Source organism: Colobus angolensis, unplaced genomic scaffold (assembly GCF_000951035.1).
Source record: "Colobus angolensis palliatus isolate OR3802 unplaced genomic scaffold, Cang.pa_1.0 Scaffold306, whole genome shotgun sequence".
NCBI classification, from domain to species: domain Eukaryota; kingdom Metazoa; phylum Chordata; class Mammalia; order Primates; family Cercopithecidae; genus Colobus; species Colobus angolensis.
Window position 1 is genome coordinate 2,851,513 of NW_012116333.1, and position 14,083 is coordinate 2,865,595.

General features: G+C 39.2%; 1 protein-coding gene across 1 annotated transcript in view; it reads right to left on the reverse strand.

Moving 5' to 3' along the window:
• The window catches only part of LOC105517716 (DNA excision repair protein ERCC-6), a 75,649-nt gene that overhangs the window by 25,498 nt on the left and 36,068 nt on the right, over window positions 1-14,083 (reverse strand). The window contains exons 7-9 of the mRNA XM_011950365.1: window positions 10,385-10,520; window positions 688-858; window positions 33-209 (exon numbers count right to left, since the gene is read on the reverse strand). Coding sequence (XP_011805755.1) covers window positions 33-209; window positions 688-858; window positions 10,385-10,520 — 484 coding nt within the window. The remainder of the gene's footprint in view (window positions 1-32; window positions 210-687; window positions 859-10,384; window positions 10,521-14,083) is intronic.

A 14,083-nucleotide genomic window follows, 5' to 3' on the forward strand; every position in this document is an offset into this window, starting at 1 on the left:
CTGCCGAAAGTATTATCATCCTAACATATTACCTGTATTGGGGAAGCATTTGAATATCCCCCCATGGTGATGGGGACGGAGAACTGCTCCATAAACACAGGCAACGTGCCCAACTTTCCCGGGAAGATGAAGTCAAAGAGTGACCACAGCTCTCGGAGGTTATTTTGCATTGGTGAGCCAGACAGGATGATCCGATGAGGGGTGCGAAACTATTTGAGGAAAGGAAACACCTTTTTATTAAATTTACCTTTTAGCAATCACCATTCCTACCCCAAAATGCTCCTCTGCAATATTATTTACACATTTACTCATTATTCTTGCATCATTTTAGTACTCTCCAAAACATACACATTTTATGCAATTACAAATCCTTAATTACATTTGGATGAAAAAATGACAAAGAGTTTTTTCTTATTGTTGAAGCTGAACACTCTAGAGTTGGGTTTGGTTACATTCTAACAACTGGCCCCTAAAAGAGACACTAAATAACGTGAACAATCAGAATTAAAGACATGATCAAGCGCAAAAATAAGGAGTTTTTTGCATTAAGGAAAATGCACATTTTAAATTCCTTGTGCAGTTGGCACAAGAAAAGATTCAATAAATGTGTTACTAAAAGCAGATCGTTTATTCTACATTAAATATTCTTCTCCACCTAGAAATCTCCCTTGTTATAAGAGGTCATACCTGTTTGCAAGCAAGGGTGACAGCAGCATTTGGATTTCGAATTTTGTGTCCTTCGTCCAAGATCACATAATGCCAGTCATACCTGCTAATGTCATCCTGCATCAGTCGAATGTAGGAGTAAGATGTGATCAAAATTCCATGACAATGAGCAACATCTTGAATTAGTTTCTCCTAAGACCATAATAAAATAGTAAAGTCAGTTTTAAATAAGAAGTGACACCCTTTCAATCACGACACAATCTAAAGCACTTTATAAAAATGCACAAATACAAACATAACATGCACAATCATAGACACTATCAGCACTGGAAGTGTATTTGTTAACCTGGCAAGTAGTAAACAGTCATTATTGGGGGAAGGAGACTCTCGAAAAGATGACAAAGTTATAATACATATTTATATAAATATATACACATATTAAATTTTTATTATTTTTTCAAAACATCCTTTGTGTCCATCCTTGTTAAAACAACAATGTGAATGGAAAATATATTAATTTAAAACAAAAGGAAGAAAATAAGAGAAAATCCAAAGACGCACGGCAGACAAATCTAGGATCTCTAACAATATATAACAGGAATTCCAGGACTGAGTGGAAAGGATATAAAAGCAATGATTTTAAAATTATAGAAAAAAAGCCAGTACAGTGGCTTACAGCTGTAATCCCAGCACTTTGGGAGGCTGAGGTGGGTGGATTGCTTGAGCCCAGGAGTTCGAGACCAGCCTAGGCAACATGGTGAAAGCCTATCTCTACAAAAAAATTTTAAAAGTTAGCTGGATGTGGTGCCAAGCACCTGTAATCCCATCTACTCAGGAGGCTGAGGTGGGAGGATTCCTTGAGCCCAGGAGGTCAAGGCTGCACTGAGCATGATGGCACCACTGCACTCCAGCCTGGGTGACAGTCAGACTCTGTCTCCAAAAAAAAAAAAAAAGAAAATGATAGAAAACAATCTCCATAAATGGAGCCGAGATTTGAATCTACAGAACAAAGCATCTCCCAGAGTGTCAGGCAGAGACACTAAAAAAAAGACATATCTGTAGACGTAGCTTACTAGATGTCTGAATTCCAAAAATAAATAAAAACAGCCAGGCAAAGTGGCTTATGCCTATAATCTCAGCACTTTGGGAGGCTGAGGGAGGAGGATCGTTTGAGGCCAGGAGTTCAAGACCAGCCTGAACAACAAAGCAAGACCCTGTCTCTACAAAAAATAAAAAAATTAGCAGTGCATGGTGGTGCACAGCTGCAGTGCCAGCTACTCAGCAGGCTCAGGCAAGAAGATTCCTTGAGCTTAGCAGTTTGAGGCTACAGTGAGCTATGATCTCACTACTGCATTCCAGGCTGGGCGACAGCACGAGATCCTGACACAAAAGAGAAAAATACCTTTAAAAATAAGGAGAAAGTGTCATACATTCTAGTCAGAACGAAACAGAAAAAGAAAATATTCCCTTCAGAGGAAAAGGACTGCCTGCATCAGACATCTTTTCTGCAGCACTAAAAATGTCCGAAGGCAAAGAGGAAAATCTTTACATAATTCTAAGAAGGAAAAGTGGTGACCATGGATTCTACATCAATCCAAACTAGCAGTCATGCTTGACGAAGAAAATAAACAAATTCCAGCTTCAGATAGGAAAGACTTGGAAGATCAGTCACCAACAGATTGGCTAGCTACTGTGCACTGTACCTAGACAGGGGAGTGGCGCAGTCGTGGACAGAGGAAGGCATGTACAGACGCCATGACCTGAAGAAGGAAAGACAGCAATGCTCCCGCCTTGCATCCTCACCACAGCCCATGCTCACAGCAGCTCCCCAAGGAAGGACAGAGGGGCCATCACTAACTCCATTTTACAGATGAGGGAACTGGGGTTGGAGATGGTAACTAATGTACCAGGTCATGCAGCTGCTAAGTGGTGGAGTCAGAATTCAAATGGAGAAAGGCAGCCAAATCCAAAGCTAGTACTACTGATATTAGGCTACACTACCTCCTACTAAAATATAAAAGAAAAAATTTAAAAAGAAGATTATATGTGATACACATACCATTTCTTAAAATGAATCCTTAAAGCATAACAATAAAGTCTAAATATTAAACACTTAAATATGAATGAAACTGTTAAGAAAGGATCTAAAATATTAAAAGGTATATATTTTTAAGTGTTACTATAATTCCCGTTTAGTTTCATAAAAGCTGCAGTGAGATTAAGGGAAAATAAAAGTGGACTAAAAATTCCACCCTGTCCAACGGTAGAATGGGACACAAGAAATAGATAGTGTTTAATTCTTAACCATGGTCAGAAAAATATGTTAAAATACATTTGTCAAAACTTTAAGCTGATTACTGAGTAACAGTTGCTACTTCTACATAAATACTAGAAAATAAATAGAATGTGGAACTCTCAAACCATTACAAGGGAAAATAATAAAAAATAGCAAAAATCAGGACAACAGAAAACAGAAAACAAGATATCAGGTTTCAGACTAAACTTGGTAACTCACCACATGACAGTGGGTTATTAACAGTGAGACATTCCACTGGGTAAGGCAAAAACCTAGCCTTCTGTTTAAAAGAGACCCAAATCAGACTGGTACTGAAAGTTGTAATATGGGAATTATCAAAGAGATATCAAAGAAATACAAACCAAAAAAGGGCAGGACTAGCAATACAAATATGAAACAAAAAGGAGTAAATAGAGGGCTATTTTATATTTTAATGGGGATGCCACAACAAGAAAAAAAAGCCATGAACCTTTACCTACGAAAAAGCACAGCAATCAACACAAAAGCAGAGCCCTTAGAGCTGTCAAAGTGACACACCCACAGCCGACCCAGAGAGCTGACCACAGCCTGAGAGAAAGTCAGATCAAAGAAAATAAAACATTTAAAAAGAGGATGCAAAGAATTTGAGTATCACCATCAGAGCTCCTTTTAACAGTGATCAGCAGCACTTTAGACTATACAAAGAATATTCATTCTTTACACTCTATTAAGAAAAGCTGAAATCAAATGAGCAGTCAACTTAGCCTGCTAAAAAAGGAAAATGAGAGAATTAGTAAGATAAAAATTAGTGGGTACTAAAAAAACTGGTAGAATTGATGAAGCAAATAATAATTCTTTGGAAAGACTAAACCAAACAAACCTCTGAAAAGTGAGTCAAAAGAACAGACTGAGATGTACAGCATCAGAAATGTCAAAGGAACACAATTACAGATGTAGAGAATACAAAAGTGTTAAACAATATACATGCCACAAAATCTGAACATTTTGACAGATATGATAGCTAGAAAGTTCATTGCCAAAATGGACCCAAGAAAAATCAGACCAACAGAACGAACCAATACTGAACAATGTTATACTCTTCTCACCAAAAGTCTACCAGACCCAAAGGGGTTTTATGAGTAAAGTAGGAATAGATCCTATTACTGAAATTGTTCCAAAATACAGAAAAAGAATGGATTCCAAATCATGGTTACAAGGCTAGCAAACCCTGTTTTCAAAACTGACACAGCACACTTACATGTGTGCATACACGCCTCTAAACTAGAGATCCACCACTTTACGGATAAAACCTAGTAATACATTAACCTAATAAGGCTTTTATCACAGCAATACAAGAATAGCTATCAGGAAGCCTAATGTAATTCATGTAATCACAATCATCTCATATAAATTTTATAAAATTCAACACCTTCAAAAAATGGTAATTTTGTATCTTCTTAAAGAACTAGGATTAAAATGTGTTTTAATTCAACAGAGTATAAAAGGGTACAACAAGAAAGGCTAAGAAAATCTTAAGGAACAAAATAAAGAAGCAACATTGTCTTCTCATATGTTGTAATTCATGTAACATTCAAAGAGTTAATACAATTGCTGCAGAGAACAACCACAATGCCTGGACCTATTAATAATTTGACAGGTGTGTGCCATATTTTTATTACTATCATGACTACTCCTCTTCCATCTTCCCATTCACAAAATTCAACACCTGCACAATACCATATTGAAGGCCACACCTGAAAGAACCATTTCCTAACTTCTGACCTCACAAGAATACAGCAATAAACACCTTGGAGCGCACAACGGCCTTAAAAAACACACGTACGGGTCCTTCAGGACTCCCTCGCACCAGCCCCACTCAGCTGCTGGTGCCAGTGAAAAAAGCAGTCTGCCCAGAGAAAAACCGTCCACCTCCAGCACCTCACCTGGTCAGACCTGCGACCTTTAGAAGCCAAAGCCGAAATGAATTCTGGACATCACCTAGTGTAGCTGGAGCTTTCCCATAGTTATCAAATGAGACACCAAGCTTCTCAAATGTATACCACTGGAATGATGTTTAGTTTCCTATGCTTGTTTAAGGATTGAAGTTTATTTGGAAAATTCTAAATACTTTTATAGGTATAGAAATGTTAGCTATAGAAATACAAAACTTCAACTGTGTCCAGGAAGATGTATTAATGATTAACAAGAATTTAAAAGATGCTTATGTAAAAAGAACAAGAAATTGTTCAAAATGTCCCAACTGAAAATATAATCTCCACTTAGCCACTGGGTAAAACCCCATCTAAGACCATTTGTTATCACCTGATTCAATCACAGAATTCTATAGCTGCCTAGACTGGAGTTTCAATAATGGTGAATTGCTGAATATTATGGACGTCTCTATCCAAACACTTAAGACAAATCATCTCGGGCGGTTTCAAATTAAAAGCTTGTAAAATATGTAACCTCTCCTAGTTTTTGCAATTAATAGGGTACATCTGCAATTAGCCTGACTTACTGAATGCAGTGCTGTTGTCATTAAAAGATGTCTGTGAAAGTGCTGCTGTTATTATGCAGGCTCAAGAGACCAATCCCTCCTAGAGGGCAAACAGTGGACTGGTGGAAAACAACAGCCATAAATCACACTGTCAGGCGGCGGGGAGAGGAGTGAAGCACAGGCACATGAAGGCCATTCACGGGAAACACAGTACAGCCGCTTCCTAGGCAGGATTTACTGCACCTGTAATTAATTAAAATTTCCTTCAAGCTAAATCTTTAATAAACAAGGATTTGTGCTGACAATAAGGAAAAAAAAAGGGCTCCAGCAATACAATTTTACAACATACCTCGCAGAACAAGCCCAGCATCTATCATGTCTTCTATCAGGTGTATACACTGACTCTAAAGTTAATAGGAATGATACCACTTTGCATTCTACCATAATTCGTGCACTTAGAATGTATCTGAAATATTTCAGATGCTTAAGGAATAATGTGGCTTCTTTCTTTTTTTTTTTTTTTTGAGTTTTTTATTCCCATCTAGCTTTTTAAAAAGCCATGTTTTTTTGCTCTAGTTTCAGAAAACAGGCCCTTTTAAAGAACGTCATGTTGACAGGAGTTTCATCAGATGGCCAAGTTTTTGTGTTACTTGCTTTTCTTTTTTTTTTTTTGAGACAGAGTTGCCCAGGTTGGAGTATAGTGGCGTGATCTCAGTTCACTGCAAGCTCTGCCTCCCAGGTTCATGCCATTTTCCTGCCTCAGCCTCCCAAGTAGCTGGGACTACAGGGGCCTGCCACCACACTCGGCTATTTTTTTGTATTTTTAGTAGAGACGGGGTTTCACCACGTGGCCAGGATGGTCTCGATCTTCTGACCTCGTGATCCGCCCGCCTCGGCCTCCCAAAGTGCTGGAATTACAGGCATGAGCCGCCACGCTGGGCCATTATTTGCTTGTTTAACCACACCTTGCACTTCACTGTTTCCATTTGGGGCCAAATGTATCTGAACACGAGAATAAAAGGTCTAAGTGATGTTGAATGACCATGAACATTTTTGATAAAGTACATGTGTACCTTCTCTCTAGACTACATGTTGAGTCAATCAGCAATGCCTCATTCAGCATCTTTTTTTTTCCCAACCTCTGAGGTGAAGAGGCCTAAATATTCTTTGTTTCTAACAACAGCAAGAATTACCTGAGTAAATGTTACTATTAGGGACTACACTAAGCTCTTCATACATACATATTAACACAAAAAGTCCTCACAAGTTTACCAAAACTTACCCATTTTACAGGTGATCAAATCAGGCTCAGAAAGGCAAGTGACTCACCCAAGCTTGCAAAGTTATAAAACAGCAGATCCAAGATTCAAACCCTGGTCTTATAAGCACAAAACCAATGCACTTAAAACTGCATGCTCTTGTTGCTTTTCCCACTCTTATGCATCTACATGTCATGAATTGATTAAAATGAAACAAAACTCTTTAAATTACCTAAGATGTTACAGAACTACTAGAGCCTACATAGCAAAAAAACGTAGGAGAGAGACAACTGTTTCAGAACATAAGCAATTTCTCATTATGTATCTTGCAATAAATTGAAAAAAAGGATCCTTAATCATTAAATAAACTTTACAACACAGTGCTAAAGATGTCACCACCTACTGTGAGTTATGGAATAGGTATCACAAGACTGCCTTCTTTCATATCTCTTCATTTATTATATTTTCTTTCCCCAAGAAAACAGTTGGCTTTTTAAGGTTAGTTAAAAACATCCTTTTTTTTTTTTTTTTTGAACCGTAGCAACATCAAACACCTGAAATGCAGTGTTTCTGGTTGTTTTAACAAATAAATATTAATCAACTCACATGAAAGTTGCTCCATATTAGAAAAAAAAGATCACAAAATACAATGAGAAAAAGGAAATCTTGAACTTTTATTAAATGAGATTTCAAGTGACCATTAAAAGAGATTCAGAAGCCTAAACATTTCTTTATCAGATTTCATCATTTGGTTGAAACTGTCAGCTGTATTTTTTTTGCATGGCTGCTGGGTGTGCATCTGACAATTATAAATTATGCTGCCAATCAAAGACTATTAACAATGATAACATAGCATCAAAGGGTGAGAGAGGTGGGAAGCTAAAGGGCAATCTGGGGAAGAAGAATGGTAGATGTGCTCAATTGAGAAATTGACCATTTGATATTTTTCCAAATGAAAAATTGTCAATTTTTTTTTTTTTTTTGGGACAGAGTCTCGCTCTGTCACCCAGGCTGGAGTGCAATGGTACAGTCTAGGCTCACTGCAATCTCCGCCTCCCAGGTTCAAGAGATTCTCCCGAGTAGCTGGGACTACAGGCGCATGCCACCACACCCAGCTAATTTTTGTATTTTTAGTACAGACGGGGTTTCACCACGTTGACCAGGCTGGTCTCAAACCCCTGAGCTCGTGATCCACCCGCCTCAGCCTGTGTGAGCCACCGCGCCTGGCCACTTTTCAAAATTTATGTCATACCAGCTACAACAAAGCATTTGGAAAATAAAGATAATCTACTTGAATGATAAGCAAAACAATTCTGGCATTATTATTCTTTTAAATATTTCTAAACAGAAATTCTCTTCCCTTCCCTGTTCTGTACAGTATTGAATGTCCCAATGTCAGAGTACCATTATTAAATTTAGACAGGACAGCTGGTGGGCACAGAAAGCTCATCCACTGCAAAAAGCAATCACAGCTGATAAGGAAGTCAGGCATTAGATGCTGAGTTAGAGGACGAATCACCATAAACAGAACTTTTGAAATATGAATAAGAAACACAGACTCTATTGTAATTTAACACACATGTAGGCCAGCAGGTATGCATGTGTGGTGACAAAGATCTGCACATACAGAGAAGATTGAAGCTGCAGAGGAAGCAAATACCCCTTCAGTAGTTGAATCTAGAAACCAAAGTTATGATCTTAGAAATGTCAATATCAAGGCCTATGGAAAGAAACTATTAATACATTTTCAATGTGTCATCACCACAAATAATAAGCCAATATTAACATTAATAAAAAGTAATAAATATAGCGCTTCTAAGTCAAGAATATAGTTTGATACATATAAAAGTACATCTTTTTGATCTTTTGCCTAACAGTTTACATCTTTAGTGATCTAAGATACTTTATAATGGAAAAGGAACAGTAGGAAGAGAGTTAAGAGTTTGAATAAAAACACAAGAAAACTGTAATGCTGCTTGTCCTCAAAATTTAATTAAGAATCTTCAAGTTAAAGTCCTTGGCAAACTGTAAAACACTGAAAAAATTATTAACCACCATATGTATGCATGTGTCTGTGAAGGTAAAACAACCTCAGAAGGTAAAACCACTGCAACCAAAAGTGAAATATCTCTTCTTAAAAGTTTGCCCTCCAAAGTTAAGGAGGCAAATTTCACCAAGTTCACTGTCAATTCTATTTCCATAATGAGTCCATGTATGTGGTTTACATGAAGGCAGTTCTTCAAACTATGGTGACAAAGGAACTGGAGGCAAGCTATGATCCAGGTAAAGGTGTCCAATACGCACACTTTACTACCCCACAAGAAAATGAAAGGAAGAACATTTTTTTAAATTGCCTTTATAAGACAAACATCAGCTAATGAGTCCTGCTACAGGATTTTGCAGCACAAAACACTAAGATGTTAACAGATAACAGAAAAGAAAAAGGAACCACAAATGCTTTACAAGGATAGTTTAAGGTTTGACAAACCATTTAAGGTTTGACTAGACAACAATCTAAACTGTTACTATGTTCATATTGCTAAAAATCACTTCTTTTTATAACTCACAGCATTTACCCTAATTTATTAATTATCTTATCCAGTTTATTTTCCACTTATCACTTAAAATTCTGGGCAAAGTCAGTTGGTTTTAACAATAACAGTGTAAGCAAAATTCCATTTCGCCTTACTTATGCTACCAAACCATAGATTTTTCTGAGTCACTTCTATCAAAAGCTTGTTTTTCCATGAACACAAACACAACAGGAATCCTGGAGTTTTGTGGTCCCCAAGCATCTGACTCTGTAAGGCAAACACTCCATAGCCCTTGCAGCCAGCACTGCTTTCCTGGGCCCTGAGAACTCACTCAAGAGCTCAGAAGACTCAGGAAGAAAGAACTAGCTCCTAAGAGACTGCTGCTTCTCCTCAATAAGGTAACCTGCAAATTCACAGTGAAACTGTGTGATTATTATTTATTCAACAAATGCTTACGGGTCACCTGGGATACAAAAATGAATCAGACACAGTCCCTACTCAACAGAGCTCACAGTCTGGATGGTTGGACAGACGAGAAGAAAAAAGGAAGAACACAACGTATCTATGCTACCCACAGGTGCACAGAGAAAGCTCCTTTTTGATACTGTGATGTTACCAAACTATAAGTGAAGAAATACAACTGTCAATACATGACGATCAAGGATTCGGGGAACAAAACACAACTAAAAAGCAACAACACTTGGGAAATTCTCAAAATGGAAAGTTTCTTCTTTCATTCATCAAAAACAGATTTTAAATGCATATTAACAAATGCATTTACCAATTAAGAGTTGTTATTCTACTTCCATATCCACTTTCCTAAAACTGTTTAAAGCCGCTAATGCCCAAAGTCTCTCCTTACTGGACACAGCCACCTGCGCCACCAGGCTTGTGCCCTGTCTGAGATGATTCATATTTCGCTGGACAACAGACATGTCACACCACCACCACAGACTGCTGGAACAATAAGACCTATATTCATAACTGTTCTGAAAACACAGAGCTCTAAAGTAAGTCAATAATAAAATAACTTTAAATGCACAGGAAAAAAACAGGAATATACATTTGAGAAACACATGGATCAGAGAAAAACCAAATATGTAAAATGCAGGGCATTAAAACAAAACAAAAAGGTATTGAAATATTATGTTACCTTTTTGTGGGTATAGGAACCGGTTTCATGTAGAATTGCCACTCTGAATGGAGGCCACCACGTGTGAAATTCCTTCACCCACTGATGCATCACTGTTGTTGGACAGACAATTACAGTTGGACCCAACCCCTCAAACCTGCATCCAAACGTCCAAGAAGAAAACAACCATGAAAGAGCATATACAGTCATCAACTGCTCAAAAGATCCCCCAAAACAACAAACAAAAAACTCAGTTAACTATGCTAACTATGGAAATTTATTGATATTTTCTTTAAGAAAAAGTTACTGAGGTTAAAACCCAGTAAGTAAAATCTCTATAATCCCATTGATTAATTCATGGATGTAGGTGGTAAGAGAAAACACTAAATAATATATTAAGAGATATAACATCTATAGTAACATAAAAGAAAATCAAACAAATATTATTTAACAAAAATACTCTTCTTTTCCCTTCTACTACAGATTAGTGAAGTTTTTATACGTTAGTGAAGCGTATCTTAACCTAAGTGAACATAACAGGATCCTAAATTTGTTTGAAGCTTTATAGTCTAGCAAGAGTTTTCAACCCACAGAATTTCAATCTCACTGCCCTAGGAAGCAAGCAGGCCAGAAATGCTCCACTGATGCGGGCTCAGAAGGCTGGCATGGCACAGGTGACACGGCTACCAGGGGACAGAGGGCTGCCTAGTAGCCAGTCTTCACTTACTGCAGCCTGTCCTCACTACACCACCCTGCCTGCTCCTCCACACCACAACAGCATCATGGAGGAGCATCCCAGTGGGTGTTCTCTCCTGGGAAGCCCACACCAACCGAGTATGAGCTAGCACTGCTGTGTGGGCAGGTGGCTGGGCAGCAAAATCAAGAGCCTTAACGGCACTCATGCATTGACCCAGCAATCCCAATACAAACATTTATACAATGGGATACACACTGGAGCATTCTTTTTACTGCAGAAAAAGTGGGCGCTACCTATGTCCATAGAGAAGAGGGAAGCTGAATGAACTATCCCATTTCTTTAAAAAGCATGGGCCAGGGGTTAGGGGCACTGCCTGGATCTGAATCCCAGCTCTGCACACATTGTATGATCTCGGGCACACTATTTAACCTCTGGAAACCTCAGTTTTTCATTTTCAAACGGGAATAATAACAGTATTGATCTTATAGGGTTATTAAGAAGATTAAATCAGTTAACATCTATAAAGTGCTTAAAACAGGACCATACAGAAAATACTGTAAGATTCTGTTAAGTAAGATGGAATATCATATAACTATTAAAATCATTTTAAAGAAGTTAACAAACTAGAAAAATGTTCATCATAATTTTTAAAAATTATTTATTATTTTTTAAAAATAATTATTAAATTATCCCAATTTCCTTAGACATAGGTATAGGTGGAGAAACTGGTTGTGGCCATTGTCTCAACATCCATTCCCCTCTCTCTTTTTCCTGAAGAATCAGATTTCTGCAGATGCCCCTCCTTCTTCCTTCCCACAGACACACAGTTTATGGGACTCTGACCACTGCCTGGCTCAGGAGCAGGAATCTTGACTCATCTATAACCTGTCAGTGCATGGTACTCCCCTGAAACTCTCACTAGTCCATGAAGCTGGCCCGGCAAGACTGACCAACTTTGTAAGGAAGAATTACATTCTAGGTTGGGAGAGACTTTTCTCTCCTGGTCTTCCTAGCTACATGTACAGACCAATGGTCACTGGGTTACAGTGGTAAGGAGATCTAATGATTACAAGGAGACCTGGCCTTAGGCAAAAATTAAAGTATCTGGGTCCCTGAAGACATCACTGAACTGCTGATCACGCTGTGTCCACAGCCTCCCCCTCTGCAGGTTTCTAGGTGTACCATACATTTGTGAATGTTTAACCCAATTTGAGGCCAGGTTTCACTTAGGTGCAAATATCCCGATACATCCTACACTGTATTCCCTGTCCGCATCTGCACTCCTCCTGCCCTTCTGGGACAATGGGACAAGTGTCCCTTTTCTTGTTTGAGACCAATCCCTTTAGCTAAGCTCTTGGGCTTTTATCTCCACAAGTAATGCTCCCATTACTGTAGCCAATTTATCTTCAGTCTTGCTGGAGGTTGGGTGCCAGTCAGTGCATAAGATGAAAATTAAGCAGAAGTCAAAACTAACCATGGCAACCTCTTCAACAACACTCAGCTCATGTTACAAGAGGCAACTAAAAACTGGGACTGACTGAGGGCATCACAGGGCCACACGCCTGCCTTTCACACACCTGGAACAGAGTCACTGCGCTCTGCACACTGTCATCCCTCCCCTCCACTACCTTTTCCTGCCCCACAAAGATGTTGACTGTGTGAAGCCAAATGCACATACATTACTCCACTGTATACACTATCCCCATTCTATCTCACTAATTCCCACAATTTCAATTCTAGATGCTGGTAATGCCAAATCTAGGTCTCCAGCCTAGATTTGGAGTTCACTATTCTGAACTCCAAACCACCACACACTAGATATCTCACTGCCGATATCCCACTGCCGATATCCACATAGCACCACACACCATCCTCCCTTGCCTGGCTGTCTCCCATCCCTGTGCTTCCAAACCAATGGACAGAACTGTCTCCCACTGTCCAGGTGCCCAAATCAGAAACCTAGGCCTTATCCTTGAGCAGACCTGCTTGCTGTTCACCATGAGCAACCTACACTGAGTTCACATCATTTTTACCTCCTGAATCCTTTCAGTCACAGTGTCTCTCCGCCTACACTGTTACTATGCCAGTTCCAGCCACTCTCCTCTCTCATCTGGGTTATTCCATCTTCAAGGATGATTATTTCAAACAGTAAAATTTGAATTCCTCATCCCCTCACTTAAAAGCCTCCAATGGCTGCCCACTGCTCTTGGGACAGAGATTAAACACCTGGATTTGGCCTACGAGGCGACAAAGACTGACCTCTGCTCGGCTCTCCTGCCTTACCTCTCACTGCCACTATCCTAACACTTGCGCCTGTGGCCAGCAGCCCATCAGCCTGAACAGTCTTCCCTTCCTCCAATCGACCTTCACCTTGTCGTGGTTACCCTCTTACCCCTCCAGCTACCTTCTAATCAACATTCAGATCTCTAGCTTCCTCAACAAAGCCTTCCCTGTCCCTTTCTCTGTAAACAAGTTAAGGACTCTTCCTTAGTGCACTCCACATTAACCCTGTCGTAACACAAATCACCTTTACTGTACTTGTATGAGATCCTCCCTAAACTCTGTGAGAGGAGAGATAATCTCTTCTTCAAATCATCTCAATGCCTGACTAATGGCAAGCAATTAATGAATACTGGCTTTATTAAATTAAAACATTTTTTAAGATTGGAAGAAAATATATCAACATGCTAAAAAAGATTATTTCAGAGTTGGGGAATCATAAGTGATTTTTGTTTCCTTACTAGAGCTCAGAAATAAATGATTCCTCAACTTAAAACAATTTTTGGCCAGGTGCAGTGGCTCACGCCTGTAATCCCATCACTTTGGGAGGCCAAGGCAGGTGGATCACCTGAAGTCAGGAGTTCGAGACCAGCCTGGCCAACATGGTGAAACCCTGTCTCTACTAAAAAGTACAAAAAACTAGCTGGGCGAGGTGGCGGGTGCCTGTAGTCCCAGCTACTCAGGAGGCTGAGGCAGGAGAATGGCATGAACCCGGGAGGCAGAGCTTGCAGTGAGCTGAGATC